The following is a 15,622-nucleotide window of genomic DNA, read 5'->3' as shown; positions in this document are numbered from 1 at the left end:
GATTTGTGCCTTCCAGGCTCTGATCTCAGTAGTCCAACATTAACAGCTACTCTTTTGCATTTAGAAAGGAAGAACTGGCATGTCATCTACAGGGATGTCCACTGGTATTTAAGGCACAAGGGTGCTCTCCAGAAGGGGCCCAGGCTCTGCAGACCCTGTGCAAGGACTGCCAGTCACACACACATATCGTGGGTAACACAGGGCACTAGACATTTAAGAACCTGAATTACCCCTCAGTTTTTAGGTCACAAAACTATTTCCCAAACAAAGCAGGCTGGTAGGTGTATGTGGAACAAACCGCAACAACAGGCATTTAACACACACCCTGTTGCTACTAGAATTTATAACATTGTTTCTACCTCCCATGGAGCTGCTAATTGTGTTGCTGCCTTCTAAGATCTTTTATAACTCCACGAGATGGTAAGAAATTAAGCTTTTCTCTGCATCTATCATTGCCTAAATTATAACTGCTTAAGCATTTAACGAAATAAATCTTCTAAAGATGACTGCATCTCCCTTAGCCATGTCTGTCACTTGCCCAGTGCTGCTGCCAGACTCTCTTGTCCCAGCAGCATGCTTATGCAGGGAGGGTTTTGAGGTTCTTCACACACTTGCAAACTAAGTGGAGTCTTTCCACTGCCCAGTGAGTAACAGCAAGTACCACTACGCCTCTGAATCTGAGCCATATCTGTCAGACATCACACATGCAGATATGCTCAGTAGGACAGGATGGAAATCAGCATCTCGCTTTCAGGCAGCCGTGGCAAACACTGTTAACACACATGTGGGGCAAGTCCGTTTTCTCTTGCCACTGGAATTTCGCTTTAGTTGATCAGTAGTAACTCTACAGCAGCAATATCTTACATTTTGCTTGTATTCAGTCTTGTTCTTTTTTTAACAGTCTATTCAGAGGGTAGCATCTTTAACCAACTAAAATTTAGCAAGCGTAGTTAGTTAAGCCCCAGTCCCATCTGGTTAAGCAACACGTGAGGGTAAATGAAACCACAAGGTGTTAAAAACTGCACAAAAAGGGATCTGTTAACAAAAATCAGATGATTTCCACATGTCACTGAAGTAAATCCCCTTCCTCTTCCTTTGCAAATCTTTAAAAGGACCAAATGTCTGTGTTGAATGTAAAGAAGGTTTTAAGAGAAAAGCTGTATAAGGGAGAAAACTCAGAGAGAAAACAAACCACAGTGAATTTCCTTATCGTCTTCAGGACGCTTCTCAGAACCACACAGCACTAACTCAACAAAACCAAACCAGTGGTTGCTTACCAATCTCCGAGCTCAGCAACTGCGAAACTGCCAAAGTTTAACTGCAAATAATTTTGTCAAATATTCACTTTCTCAATATCACAGTATGACATTCCTTATATTAAACAGAAACAACAGTATTTATTAAATGTGGTGTGAATGGCAAACTTCCTAATGATACGCAGGTAGATGGGTTCTTTTTCTGCTTTGCAAAGGAACAGTCCCAGCTCTACTGCTCTGTTCACCCTTTCTTCATAAACTCTTTAGATTCATCCTGAGGAGCAAATAAAGTTGTTGCATTTTGGGATAAAATAATCCAAATAAAAAGAACAACAATGTTCTGTTGCAGAGAATAAAAGACTCCAGACATACTCAGAATAGAGGTAACCTTGCTATTACAGTGCTGGACACTGCAGTCTGAATCATATAATGCAGTAATTTTCTACCTTTTTATTAAAGAAATAAAGGTTTAAAGTATTAAACAATCATAAGATAGATATCTATCTAGAGATTTAAACCATGACTATCTGTATCTCTGAGCACTGAGTCATTTCAGAGATAAGGACAGTCTGGTTATGTAGCTACTTGATCAGAAGAGTCTTAAATCCATCTCTCTCCTTCTGTTTAATATGAAATTCCTGGCCTAGGAGATTCTTGCAGCAAGGATGGGGAGGGGGTAGGTGCAGCATGGCTTGGGGCTGGCTATTTTTGACTTGTTTTTAACTTTAAGACGTGCCACCATATCTCCAGTACAAGCAACATCATCTCTGCTGAGGCAGAATTATTTTGGACTCAATATGTTTACAGCTGCACTAAAGTTATTTTTTAAATTGGCAATTCATTTGAAAAAAAAAAAAAAAAAAGTCATTTTCCAAGCATTTCTTTCTCCACAGAATCCAAATGAATAAAGTAAAAATGATCCTCTGTCCAGAGTCTTCTCTGCTCTTTTTTGCTAGCCTTGCTGTCTCCAGTGGGCCTCTAACGTGGGAAAGAAACACTATGCTGGAGCTACTAAAAACGTTCTTTAAAAAATCTGGTTACAGAAAGTGTCAGATAAAGGAAATGAGATTCTTCAAATCAAAGTTAACTGGTACTCATTTTGTTGTTTTTAATAATAGTTACAATAAGAAAGCTCCAAACTTGCTCATTCCTAAATTACTTTTGGCTTTTTACTTTTTCCCCAGCCTTTCTGATTCTTTTTAGAATAATTATTTTAAGTAAAAAAAGTAACTGTGATAGCATAAGAACTATATAGGATTTAATTGTCCTTTATTCACGTTTGTCCTCTAAGAAATCACTAAGCACTTCAGTAATACAAAAACCAGATGACTGACTACTCTGATTAACTTTGTCTGAGCCAGAAATTGTCTTCCTTCTCTTCAAAGCATGTATTAGGTTTCCAGTCAGAGTTCAGACTCATATAAAGCCTGATAAAGACATATTTCCTTTCCATATCTCAGACATTTCAATTTATGCATATTCAGTGATTTGATTTATAAAGAGATTGAGAACAACTTAACTAAGATGTTCTCCACTTAAACAAGTTCCCAGAGGAACAAAATATTTGAGAAATAAGTAATATTCATAGTGTTTCATTCACTAGAAGGAATTTAAGAGTTTTGAGTACATTAAATAAAGATTACAACTGGGGCACTGAGAAGAATTTCAAGAACTGAGGCAAAACGCTTCAAACATTTTCTTGAAAATAAAGACCAAGTCTGCAAGTGCAGTTATACATTTCTTCTATCTCCACTATTCTCAGACACATGGACAAAACCAGTCCTGACATGCTATAAAGAAAAGGAGCTCAAAAAACATCCTGAAAAAGACATAGGAGACACAAGGCGTTACAAATTAGATAAATTCTTTCAGAGAAATGGAAAGGCAGAGCCAGTTTTAAGCAAGAGCTGAAAGAGTAACTTCTTTAAACTAGTTACTCCTATGGCCCAACAGCACTTCACAATCTAAAGCACTCAGCATTTAAAGTCACACTGACACATATCCACATCAGCTACCATTAGGTAGAGAAATTCATTCCAGAAAATCATACAAGGTCGTGTTATAGCACCAGTGTCATGCTATGGCATATCACAGCTTGCCCATTGGTCTGACCATTCACAGATGCCTCTGGGCAGGACAGCAAAGAAGCTGTGAGGAAGGCTTTGGAGAAGGAGAGTTTTGTGGACTCTCAGAGAGCTGCTTTTCACAATGCAAGGCCACCAAGGGCAAACAGGAAAGCATCTTGGATAGATGTAACATTTTTCAGGGCCAGAGAGAGTCTGATGTTAAGAACCAAGACCAAGGTGGCAGATGGGATGAGATTTCACCCTGTAGATGCGGCAAAAGACCTGCATTTGAAAAGACTTGCTCCTAAAATAACCTGTGAGGTTTGGACACAGAATTACTGTAACATAAATAATTGGGGGTTGTGTATGATACTGTAGTTACAGCCCAAGAGATGGGCAGGAAGACAATACTGCAACAATCCACTGAAGAAGAGATAAATATGGTTGGTGTTAAGGGAATTAGAACTCCTACTCAGATGGGCTATGATCTAGCTGACAGCTACAGAGACACCCCTGGAATCCATCTTGAAAGGATGGAAAGGAGTCTGGAATAAGCAGGCAAAGCTGCAATTCATCCATGCAGACAAGAAACTAGAGAAGATGCCGAGTACAAAAAAAGTAGGGATCAAAAGACATCGTGTAGAAGCCTTCTCTTAACTGGAAAGCTGGAGGATAAAGGAAGAGGATTTCCATGAAGACAAGGGGTGTGAGAAAAGACTGAAGCAGAAGCAGCAAACAGAGGCAAAATATTCAAGAGATGGTACATAGTGACCATGTTAACAATATGTCAAAGACCAAACTCCAGAAAATAAGAATTATTCTTAGAACTCTTGAACACTTGTCAAACAAATGAAAATTTCTGGTAGTGGTGTTTCTTTAGACTGGCAAAAAACCCTAAAAATAATTGTGAGGCACAAAATCAGAGGGTACTAAAAGTCCTCAATGTTGATATTGTAAGGTTTTAGTCACCTGATCATAGCATGCACATGAGGAAATTCAGTGTCACATGTGGTAGGACTGTGATTAAGCTCATCTTTCAACAGTTTATCACTACCAGGACCAGTGGAACTATGCACAAGGATAAAAATTCATGAGTAGGAGTGGCTTTGGTGAGTTCAAGGCTTAATGTCTATTAATGTTCAACTTTAAAAAATGCCATGCATGCAATTGCTAGAAAATGTTGCAAACATGGAAGGTGGACAAGCAAAAGCAAAATCATACATAAAGCCACCGATAAAATGGCAGGGGGCTGCAATGTTAAGGACATTTCAAAGGCAGCTGTCATTTAAGAAAACTGCTATGGCATAGTGAATGGACATTTCCAGTGAAAAGGAACGTCAGCTTGAAGTGCAGCTAGCAGAGAAGAATTCAGTAAATCTATGAAATGTTTTGATTTGTAATTTCTTTTATCTATAAAAAGAAGGGGAAAAAAAAGAACTGATTTTTTTTCTGACCTCAGGAAACTACTGAAAGGCAACAGTAAAACCATATCCCAGAGTGCTGACAAATGAAAGGCGTGAAAACATGAATTTTAGTCCTGTTTTTCTCAGGATTTAGACAACTTAGAAGGGGAAAGAGCTATCTTAAGACAGAGAAGGCTAGGTGGCTCTGTGAGCCAAGCAGATGAGTTCCTCAGGTTGATTTGCTCAGCCTACAGCCTCAGGCAAAGCAGGACATATGCTCAGACTCTCTGGACAGAATCCCAAATTCAGAAAAATGGTCTGATTCTCAGTAACATCTTAATTTCCTTCCCTGTCCAATTTATTTAGGGCATTCAGTACATGACATGAGTTTCTCTTCTGCAAACATGTAATTGCAAACTTTAAAATTCTTCCCTAGTTCCAAGAAAATGTCCTTAAGGAAGAAAAACATTCATCAATGGTGAATCACATGTTCGCCCCCTAAATTAAGTAACTTCTTAAACTCTAAGGTACCTAAAGGGAAAATGTTTCATGCATGACCCTCAGTTGCAAAGGTTCTGTTATGCTTTAAAAGTTTTTATTTTCAATGCCAAACTTGCAGCAGACATCTTTTTGGCCAGGGACCTTCACTGAGTCTGAATGGAAAGCAGTGTTCAGCACTGAACAAAACAGACAGACCTCTATATCACAGCATGTAACAACATTCTCTGCACAGAACTCAAGGTCCCTGAGAAGGCAGAAATAAAAGAAGCAAAATATTTTTTTATATCTGTATCAATAGATTATGGAAGTGTTCCAACTTGCTTTCAAAGTCTGACAGTTATTCAGAATAATTCCTTTGAACATCTCCCAAATGTCCCCTGAAGATGGCAAAATTAGAAGCAATATGGGACTTACTTGTCAGAGACATCCTTTTGTTTATTTTTATATGGCTTTTCTTGGTTGCAATAGATTGTCAGGTAGTAAACACTGAACTACATCAACATACCAGAGATCACACTGAAATATATCCTGGCAAATTTATATCAAGGGGGTACATTTGCTAGCTGTACACCTACGTATCAGGAGGAATAATTCAAATCACACTTACTACAGTGTCAGTAGAACATGGAAAAAATCCTATTTTAACTTCTTCAGGAAGCTGATGAATTTTGTACACCAGGTTCTGCTTCTGCAGAACAAAGCCTGGGTGATATCCAAGGGCAATGGTTTTAGACATTAATCTTCAGGAAAATCTGCCCCAGGATGAATTTCTGTTTAAAAGGTGGTTTTAATTTATAATCTGTTATTCCATGGGTATATCTACTCCGCTCTTTTCCTTGCTGTGAAATAAATCATGCTATAACATCTCAGCTCCCCATACTTAGACACCAACAGCTTCAGAACTCTCTTACCCTACTCAGAAACTGAACAGATGCATCATTACAGGTCTTTTTTCAACTATATATTTATGCATTTACTGTATACAGACACTAGATAAAACATACAAAAGACAAGTAGTTTGAAGAGTGCTCACCATATGTGAGAATATAGAGTGGTTTTCCATTAGTATCCATAGTGGTTAGGCAAGGAGCTTTCGGTGAGATGGTCCCCCATCGCTGCAAAGCTGCTTCCAGAGAAGGCGGCCAATTTGTAACCACACCTAATTGTTCCCCTCGCATAGCCAACATCTGAGCTCCTTCTGGCTTTGGCTGGTTTGGATCTGGCTGTTGAACTTATGATTATGAAAAGATACACAGTTACCATGTAAATTCTATACCTTGTGTACACCTGTGTAATCAAGAGAATAAGTTACCTTCGCAAAATATTCTGAAAACAGTAACATATTAGAAGGTATTGATCAAGTAACACAAGATCAAGCAACTAAATGCAGAAGAGAATGCATGTGCTTGTCCTTACAATAGCTCTACAAGCAGGGAAAGAAACTGCTGAGGTAGCATTCATATATTTGTCTTCAAAATAATCAACCCTTTATTCCTAGAGATGGAGAATATTTTTTCTTGGGAAAAATGCAGTAATGAGAAGAACTGCAAAACTACTGGAAAAGTGTACTTTAACAAGTAACAGATTGATTTAAGTCATGTTCTGTTACATACTTTCTTATAAACTCTATGCAGGCTATTTAAATTTCCATATCCTGGCAAATCTTAATTCTCAAAGCACTGGCCTCTTTAAAAAAAAATCCATTTATTGACTTAATCCTTGTTTCTAATCTTACATTTAATTTGGTTTTTGATGCTTCACTGTTACACAAAAGATGTTTAAAACATATAATGTTGCTCCCTCACTAACAGTGTTTCTCATGCTGGTATTCAAAAGCAATGGCTGCAACCCACGGTTGAATGTTCTCAAGGCAAAGCTCTCCTCCACTCTCTTCTGTCATTTCTTTGCAAGCAGAAGCAGGAGCTGAGCAAATTAGAGAGACTTTTGACTCTACAGCACTATGCTCAAGCTCACTACAAACAGATTCCACTGAATACCAGTGCTTTGGTACTTGCCAGTACAGGGAGGGTTTAACCGGCTTTCTATAAAGTTAATGCAGGAGACAAACATTTTACAGAGTTTTTAATAAGAGATCCCCAAACCTTTTGAAAAACAGTCATTTTACCTTCTAACAATTCCTCAAAGTCATCTACAAAGAACTCTCGTAATGGTGGTCGTTTGGGCCGTTTTAGTGTATTGACCAGCTGCTGAATCTTTGCTGACACTCTGCTGCTCACTGGTACTCCTGCAGGACAGGGATCAATGGAGACATCAGTCGACTGCTACGCTGAACGCCACCAGATGTTAAGTGGGGTAAGAAAGTGGTCTAAGATTGCAAGGCCACCACAACTTAAGAGTTTCATGCCATACTGTGACTCAAGTATTTATTTAACATTAAAACATATAAGCAAAAAGGAACAGTGATGCCTAATTTAAATAAAAACAATAGAACAATGTCAGAGCAAGGTTGCAAAATTAGAGGGGAAACAGCACACAGACTGAGGGAGAGAAGCACAGTGAAAAAAAAGTGTCTATAGCAAATGTCAGTACCCTGAGAGGACTCTCTCAGCAATGGTCAGTGAGAAGACAGGCATTGCCTTTCCTCATGATCATTGGTCATACCCACATTGTCTGACTTGACTGCAGCTCAGCGAGGAGTGTGGGTCATAGGCTCTGCCCTGTCACTTATTCTGGGTTGTTCTTTACACTGTAGTGGACATCTGTCCAGTACCCATCTTAAACATGGTTCACTTCTTTTTATTACTTCAGCATGACCCTGTATTCTCTGAACATCCCTACAGTCAATCACCAGCCAGAAATCTCCGAAGGGAGAGTGCTTGACCCCACAGCACTTGGAAAAACATAGTTCTGAACAGGAACATGGGGCATTTTTATAATATATTCCCATCAATCACCTCCCCCTTCCCTTTCTCTAGCCGAGTGCAATGTTCATGTCATCTGTTCCTGAACTAATAGCTTTCTGTCACTGCATTGCAGGAATTTCAGCTTCCTACCCTTCCATAAGGTTGGCTCCAAAACTTTTACCAAGTGGTGTTTAGAGTTGAAGCTACTAAGTTTACAGATGATAAACTTGGTCAACAATTCCATGCTGTGCTGAGATACGGGTTAGTAAGTTTTAGAAAAGAGGAGCAGTAAATAAGAAAGGGTTTACAAATAACTGTTTTTCAAAAAAAAAATCTCAGAGAATAAAACTTCAAACACATCATTTTACAAGATGTAGCCATCCTAGCATGTCACACTCTTTGCCATTTAGAAAACAGACTAGCTGTAACCAGACAGCATGATAAAACCAAATCTAAAAATATTCACTGTTTTCTTTTGCCAAACAATTTCTACAGGGAGTCAGCTATGCTGATTAAGAAATATTCCTCTATGTTGTCTTCATTGATATTAGTTTATTTTAGGACTGTATAGCTGGTGCAACTTTGTATGTGTTCATAAGTGAAAAGTGCCCAGAAAAAAAAAACAAACAGAAACCAAACAAAACCAAGAGCAGATGCACACAATAACCAGTGAAAAGGTTACAATACTCGAAAAAATCCAGTTTTTCTTTGTGACATACCGTCACCAGTCTCCATAAGTTCAGCGTTCCCATACTTTGGTGCCACCCGTGCCGTTGATCCTTGTGGTCTTTCTACTTGTATTGAGTGTTCTGAGGTGTAAGTGGTAACATCTGGAGGGGCAGAATGATTTTCTGTGAAAAGTAAGTTAAAAGGTTTAACCATGTACATCTAGAGTTAAAGGGCAGAAAAACAAAGGGTAGAGGGGAGGATATAATTTGATTTCTTTTTTCCAACATCTGAAAAGCAATTCAACTTAATGCATAAAATGATTGTACAGAACAACATCCACATATATACCCACACACAAAAATTCAGAACTCTATATAATGCACAGCATGATTTTAATAAATAAAATTTCCACTGATTAAAACAGGGCTGTATATCTGCAATCACATAAGCAATAGGCTAAAAAAAATACATAATTAGTTTGTAGGCTCTCCAATGACATCTGATTTTACACTAAATTAAAGCTTATGGATATCTGCAAATAGAAAGGACCCAGACAAATACACTTCTGAAGGATTACTGTGTTGGTTTTTCTAAATAAAAAGAACACATATGTTGTCAATCACTTGCAAGTGTCAATGAATATCACTTTTATAACCTCTGTATTTTGAGTTCAGAAAGGAAAAAAAAAATCAATCATAGCAGGGTTGGAATCCAGAGGAAAGCAATAAAATGTAAAGAAACATGAACTTTGCATTCTGCCTGGACACTTACTTGTCTACTATTTTTAGACAGAGATATTTCAATTCTTCCGCATAACAAAGCCATGCCTTCCAGAAGGCAAACACGATCTGGTCTGACTCATGCCAGCACTCCTAAACAATTCCACAGAGCTAATCTTTCTCTTTCGTAGCCTGATAACTCAGCATGCTACCACAATTTGTTTTCCCATGTTTTCAAGTCTGAGTCTGTATTATCTATGTATTTGTACTACTTTTATTGGTTTTCTCTTAAATTTTTTCCAGGTTTTTATCAGTGTTGGGTTAGATGGAGCTAAATACCTTGAGCAGATAACAACTTCTCTTTCAATTGACATAAATGATCCCCAGCAGCCTCTGAGTTACAAAAGAAGGCAGGTCTTTATTCTGCTGCTGCTGAAGTAAAGAGAAATGCGCTCCATCTCACAACAGGGTAAGAGTCTTTAAAAATGCAAAAATTCTGGACAAACATCATCTTGTTCCAATACTATTTTCAAGACATGTTATTAAACCTGTCCTTTAACCATTACGGTTCCCTAAGTATTAAAACACCAACTTCTACAGTAAATTTAAAGTCAAATGTAATTATAAAGCATTTTCATGAATCTTGAACTTTGGATCACTGTAATTCCTGTGCATTCAATCCCAGATTTATACACCATTGATCCAGAAAACTAATTTTTTGCTACACATATGGTAAAAAGATGCTATATTAGATGCTCATCTTGCACAAACCTCATTTAGAGGTAGCACTTGACAGACAATCATCATGAAAAAATAGGATATTATATTAATTTCTGTAGTCATTATTTAATGTTTATATTCATGAACATGATCGAGACTCAACCTTATCACCCAGTCATACTATTTGGCTGAGGAAAACACAAGATGGCTTCTATCATGCAACACAAAAACATCTTGCATTATACAAATGTCCAGTCAAAGCTTTTGCTTTTCATCATATTCATTGTTATAACTTTACTTAAACAAACTCCTTATATTTTGCTATAAGGGACCAACTGAAGTATAATAGTTTGAACACTGAAGCTTATGCTGATAATTGTTTGAATAATGTCTTGTCTTTTAAAAGACGTTTTGAATAATGTCTTTCAGATGTCTTGTCATTATCAACTATTTTAGACTCAGCACAATTTTTGCTCTTTCTTTCTTTTTTATATATCATAATTAAATTACTAAATAAGTCAATTAAAAAATGCTGATGTTTATCTTTTTATCCTTACTTATAATGCAGCTTTGCTATGCACACAGGAGACCATGACTAAGAAAATAATTGTACTTAGTCAGCTATTAGTAACATGAGAAAGTATTTTTAAAGTTAGCTATAATTGTTTACATCTTTCCAGTGAAGTATTTCCATCTCTCGGACTTTACAAGGCAAAGTGAATCGGAGTTAAGTATCTCCAGGTTTCAGCACTGAGATTATATTATCAGAAGACACATGATCCAAGCACCGCAGAGTAGAGATGCTCTTGAAACCAAATTCTTCTTTGTCACACATGGTGCCGAGGAGGGTGAAAGAACATAAGAGTCCTGCTTTTTTGTAAAAGGGTTTCCTTTTGAATGAGCAGCACTGGTACTTGAAATTACCTAAAAGAAACTCTCTCCCCAAAGTGGCCACCACTGGCCAGCCAAAGAGTGGAGTTCTAGTGCCCTGGCTGCCCATCTGCTGTTTACATTTCCATTAAGAACTTTTATCCAGCAGAAGAAGAATATTAAGGTTTGTCTTGCCATGTTCCTTTACAGTATCTGTTCAGCAGATGCCTTATGGCAATCTACAGCTCTAAGTTTCATCCCATAAATTTACAAATCCTCAGCTGGTTCATGTCTAAGAGTCAGGCTTGGAGAAATGAAAACCATACAGACAAGAATTTGGTCTGAACGACTTCTAAAGAAAAAGGTAATTGCTATGTTATGTGAAATGTAGCCTTTTTATGTATAGAGCAGTCAATTCAGGCTTCGACCATGGACACAATCTGTATAGAGTTTCTTGGTCTTATGTCAGGTAACTTGAAGCATTGTTTGAGGTTTAGTTAAGCACCATGATGCTGACACATCTGTTCACTAAAAAGTAGAAACTGTGACAGCTGTATGACTTCAAAGCATTTCCTCCATCAAACATACATTTTTGCGTCACCTCCTCTTCCCATCTCTTCCAATATTCCTGCGTTAGAAGATCACAGACAGAGCAGCTGTTTCCAGTTAAGGCTCTCTTCATTCCTGCCACTGGAGTGACATCATTTACCCCATTTCATGAAAATCAGAAAGACCCAAAGCAAAGCAGAGCACATTCATGTAGGGACAGAGCATATGCATTGACAAAGCCCCACATCTGGGGAGAAACAAAGAAGTGGAGGAATACTTTCAGTGGAAGTTTGGAAGTTCACACAAGTACCATGTATTTCAAAAGCCTCCAGGAACTTAAGAAGCATCCCTGCAATACAAACTTGAAGAAAATGCAGCTTTTCCTCCCAAATAAGCTGGGTCTCCTGGTTGCTAGGGAAGAAAAATCCAGAGCTGGAGATCTGGCTTTTTCCATTAGCTGTGTTTCTTTCCTACTGATGTCCAGGTGACAGCATTGTAAACTAGTTTCCTGTATTATATGTTAGAAATCTACGTAGCCTTTAATGTGGATAGAGGCCTTTGATTTTCAAACAGAAACATATTTGAAGTATATAAAAGAAATATTAAATGCACCCACAGGATCAAAATTTTGTAGTGAGATGACTAACTTTATACAGATTTACAGTAATGGGTAAGCACCATGTAATTTTCATCGCATGAACTTTGTGAGCTTTGGGATTGGCTTTCTCTCTTTGATTTTTATGTACCTAGAAATCCAAACCATGTAATACCAACAAATGAAAACTTAAAAGATCTTATAAATAGATACAGTACTGACCCAAAGAAAGGTCAGAACACTAGGTATCTTTTACAGATTTCACTGGTTTAATCTCTAAATTCAAGAATTACCAAACACAACTGTGATACATATGACAAACTTAAGATTCTCCCTGTAGCTTAATGCAGACACCTGAGCATCTTAAAGCTGAAAATAAATATTAAAATGATATCTATCCCAAATCAGAACTTTGGCCACAACAGAGCAGCAGCAGCAGCAGTCAAATTAAATGAACAGTATAACATTAAAAGCATATAATAGCTTATGCAAATTATCAAAATGATCCACAAAGCTGAACTCTCATTATACTATAGCCAAAGCTTTTTATCAAATCCCTTCTTAGGACTGCATTAGTGTACTTAAACTGGAAAAAATCTCCCTTTGATTCTGTGATACGCTCCGGAGGTCACATCCTAGCGAATACCAGAATGAAGGGCTTTTTTTGGGTTATCATTAAAAGTCATTCCTGTTGCACCTTAAATTTTTATTTATCAAAATTCGCATCTTCAGAGTATGGCAGTATGTCCTCACATATTTACAGCTGATTTCTCTCTTGCAGGTCAGTCTGTCTCTGGACAACAACTCCCTGCACCAAAGAAACACTAAGCCATGGTAACATATGTTCTTTGTGATCAAGAACAAACCATTTCCAGTAGCCAAGATGGTTCAAGGAACAGGATTACTCTTCTCTCTTGCATTCTCTCCTGCCAAAGAGGATTATTCATCTATCATCACTGGCCCACTGCCTCTGAAAGAGCAAGGCTATCTGTGGGAATAATACAAGTCTACTATCTCTTAGAATACATTTAAATGCAAAATCCACCTCCTTGAACCGGAAAGAAACAAAAGAGCACTTTATTTTCAAATTCTCACAGAATGCAGCTCACCTATGAAGAAATTCATCCTTTAGTTATCAACTGTGCAGCTTCTCTTATGTTTACAGTGATCTTAGCAACGAGTGACAGAAACCATAAGATCACAGTCTCAACCTGTTAGCAGATACCACTCATATTTTGTATCCAACTGACCTTTACAACATTATATCAAAACTGCTGTCCAGCTAGAGACGCAATTTAAGGCATCTTATTGTCAGAAGAAATGAAAACATGCATACACTGAGGTAAGCTCAACTGCTTCCTTCAAAGGCGAGGTCTTTTTAGTCAACAAATAAAATGAGTACAAGTAGTATTTTTCCCCTTCTGCAGAGTATTGTCATCTTAATTTAGCTCTATAAATGCTGTATTATTTACCACAAACTCAATGATTATAAAAGAAGACTTACTGTGCCAGATTTAAAATTACTGAAATGTCACATTATGAAGAAGCTATATTTAAAGACACATTAAGACTTGGTGTGTGAGTAATGTAACCTTTCAGAGTTTGGATAAATTTAATTCTCTATGCTATAATTTCCTCTAGCATTTCAAGATGAAGTCAGAGAAAATAATCAAATGCAATGATTAATGTGTTCCAAAGTGTATGCATTTCTAAACCAAGGTTCTAAGCTATTCGTTTAGCATGTATTTACAAATCAAATACAAGTTCTTCCCTGACTGCAATTCAGCAGTTCCAGACCATGGTGAGAGGATTGCTGAAAACACAGGTGTTACATCAAGCTATACTCATAGCTAAAAACAAATGGATACAAACTACTCTTCTAGCACATAAAATCAGGAACGTTTAAGATGATTTCATGTATCCCATTACATATACTTGAACAGGAATGATCAGTTGCGGAAGAGTCACACAAAACTTAATCCATTTGTGTGCGGAACAGTAGTAAGACTGTATCATCTTTTCCAATAGACTCCAATAGATTTTTCAGTGAGACACCCCATCAAGAACATACCCAAAGCAGATGCCTTGCATGATGAACAACTGAAAAGTGAAGAAAAACAAGCCTTGCTTTCGATATATCTAATCAAATAGTTGCCTCATATTAATGAAGACTAATGGTAATGGCAAAATATTCAGAAATAATGTCTGTGAAGCTTAGCCCTAAAGGAAAGAAAGCTTTGACTTCCTAGGATCTTTCCAAAGGATATAAACAAGCTACTAATAATAACAGCTCCCTTCTCTGAAGGTATATAATGGTCTCTCCCACGGAGTATAATAGCTAGATATCCCAGTTCAAGCATTCTAGATTCAATTAAGGGCAGCAAAAAATATGTTTAAGTGGACTACTGTTACCAGAATTATCAAAAATCACTCAAGCTATGTAATTAAAGTGGTCCAGCAGTGGGAGAAATTCATATGCAAGCAATCCCTAATGATGCATGCACTGATCTTCCTTACTGATGAATCCTACAGAGACCTTTATAGTGCTAAGTAATGGAAGTCATCCAACTGCACATTTCAAGATATTTGGGAGACAATAGTTAGACCCTGTTTGCCACAACATAAGTTTACCCCCAAGTCTAAACTGCTAATTTTTTTTGCCCTTCTCAAATAGGAATGTAAGAGTATCTATATAAAAGAAAAAAGCAAAAAAGCAGCACAGAGAAGACTTTTGTAAGACTTCATATAGCCAACATCAGCTGAATGTGGGAGTCAAAATTCATGTCAAACTGGACATACTCAACACGTCTGTATACTAACCTATATGTGTTTGAGCCATAACATCAGCTAGTCTGTGTGCAGCACCACTGCCTCCACTTTGAGTCGAGGAGGAGGAAGTGGTTGATGTGGTAGAGCCGTGGATCGCTTGACTGATCCAGTGTTCCATGTTTATACTCCCCTGACTTGAGGTGGGAGTTCCCTGGGAGTCGCCCTGTACGGAGCCTTCATCTTCTGAACCAGAAGAAGTATCTAGTAATTAAAAAAAGCCGGTTAACTTGCAGTGCTTTGGGGTTTTCTTTAAAGATACAAGGCATATTCATATTACAAATCTAAAGAAAGTACCATGAAGAAAATTTCAGGAAGGTAGGTAAACTTACTCAGATAATCTGTAATACTGAAGGCCCTGAAACTAAGTCAGTTGCTAACTACACACTGAGAGAACTACCCTGTTTGAAGGTTGTGGTCTGTGTATTACTGTACAAAAAATAAGGATAAAAAAAGTTTTTCTTTATAATTTAAACACAGAACCTTCTGAAGAACTCCAGCCATGTATTAACAGTACAGAATACACAAAATACTTTCCCAAGCTCACTCCACAAAGTCTGTGAAACACTTTTGCAATTGTACAA

At 37.6% G+C, this 15,622-nt stretch overlaps 1 protein-coding gene across 5 annotated transcripts in view; it reads right to left on the bottom strand.

Moving 5' to 3' along the window:
- DIP2C (disco interacting protein 2 homolog C) overlaps positions 1-15,622 on the bottom strand; it is a 307,685-nt gene that overhangs the window by 96,255 nt on the left and 195,808 nt on the right. For all 5 annotated transcript variants that reach the window (XM_027886135.1, XM_027886137.1, XM_027886136.1 and 2 more), the window contains 4 exons: positions 15,033-15,242; positions 8,810-8,941; positions 7,352-7,471; positions 6,260-6,457 (listed from right to left, as the gene is read on the bottom strand). In XM_027886135.1, coding sequence (XP_027741936.1) covers positions 6,260-6,457; positions 7,352-7,471; positions 8,810-8,941; positions 15,033-15,242 — 660 coding nt within the window. The remainder of the gene's footprint in view (positions 1-6,259; positions 6,458-7,351; positions 7,472-8,809; positions 8,942-15,032; positions 15,243-15,622) is intronic.

This window comes from Empidonax traillii, unplaced genomic scaffold, assembly GCF_003031625.1.
Source record: "Empidonax traillii isolate 1590-97213 ecotype Southwest subspecies unplaced genomic scaffold, ASM303162v1 scaffold178:size2223814, whole genome shotgun sequence".
In the NCBI taxonomy this organism is placed as follows: Eukaryota; Metazoa; Chordata; class Aves; order Passeriformes; family Tyrannidae; genus Empidonax; species Empidonax traillii.
The sequence above is the reverse complement of the archived record's forward strand: the minus strand, read 5'-3'. Positions and strand labels throughout refer to the sequence as shown.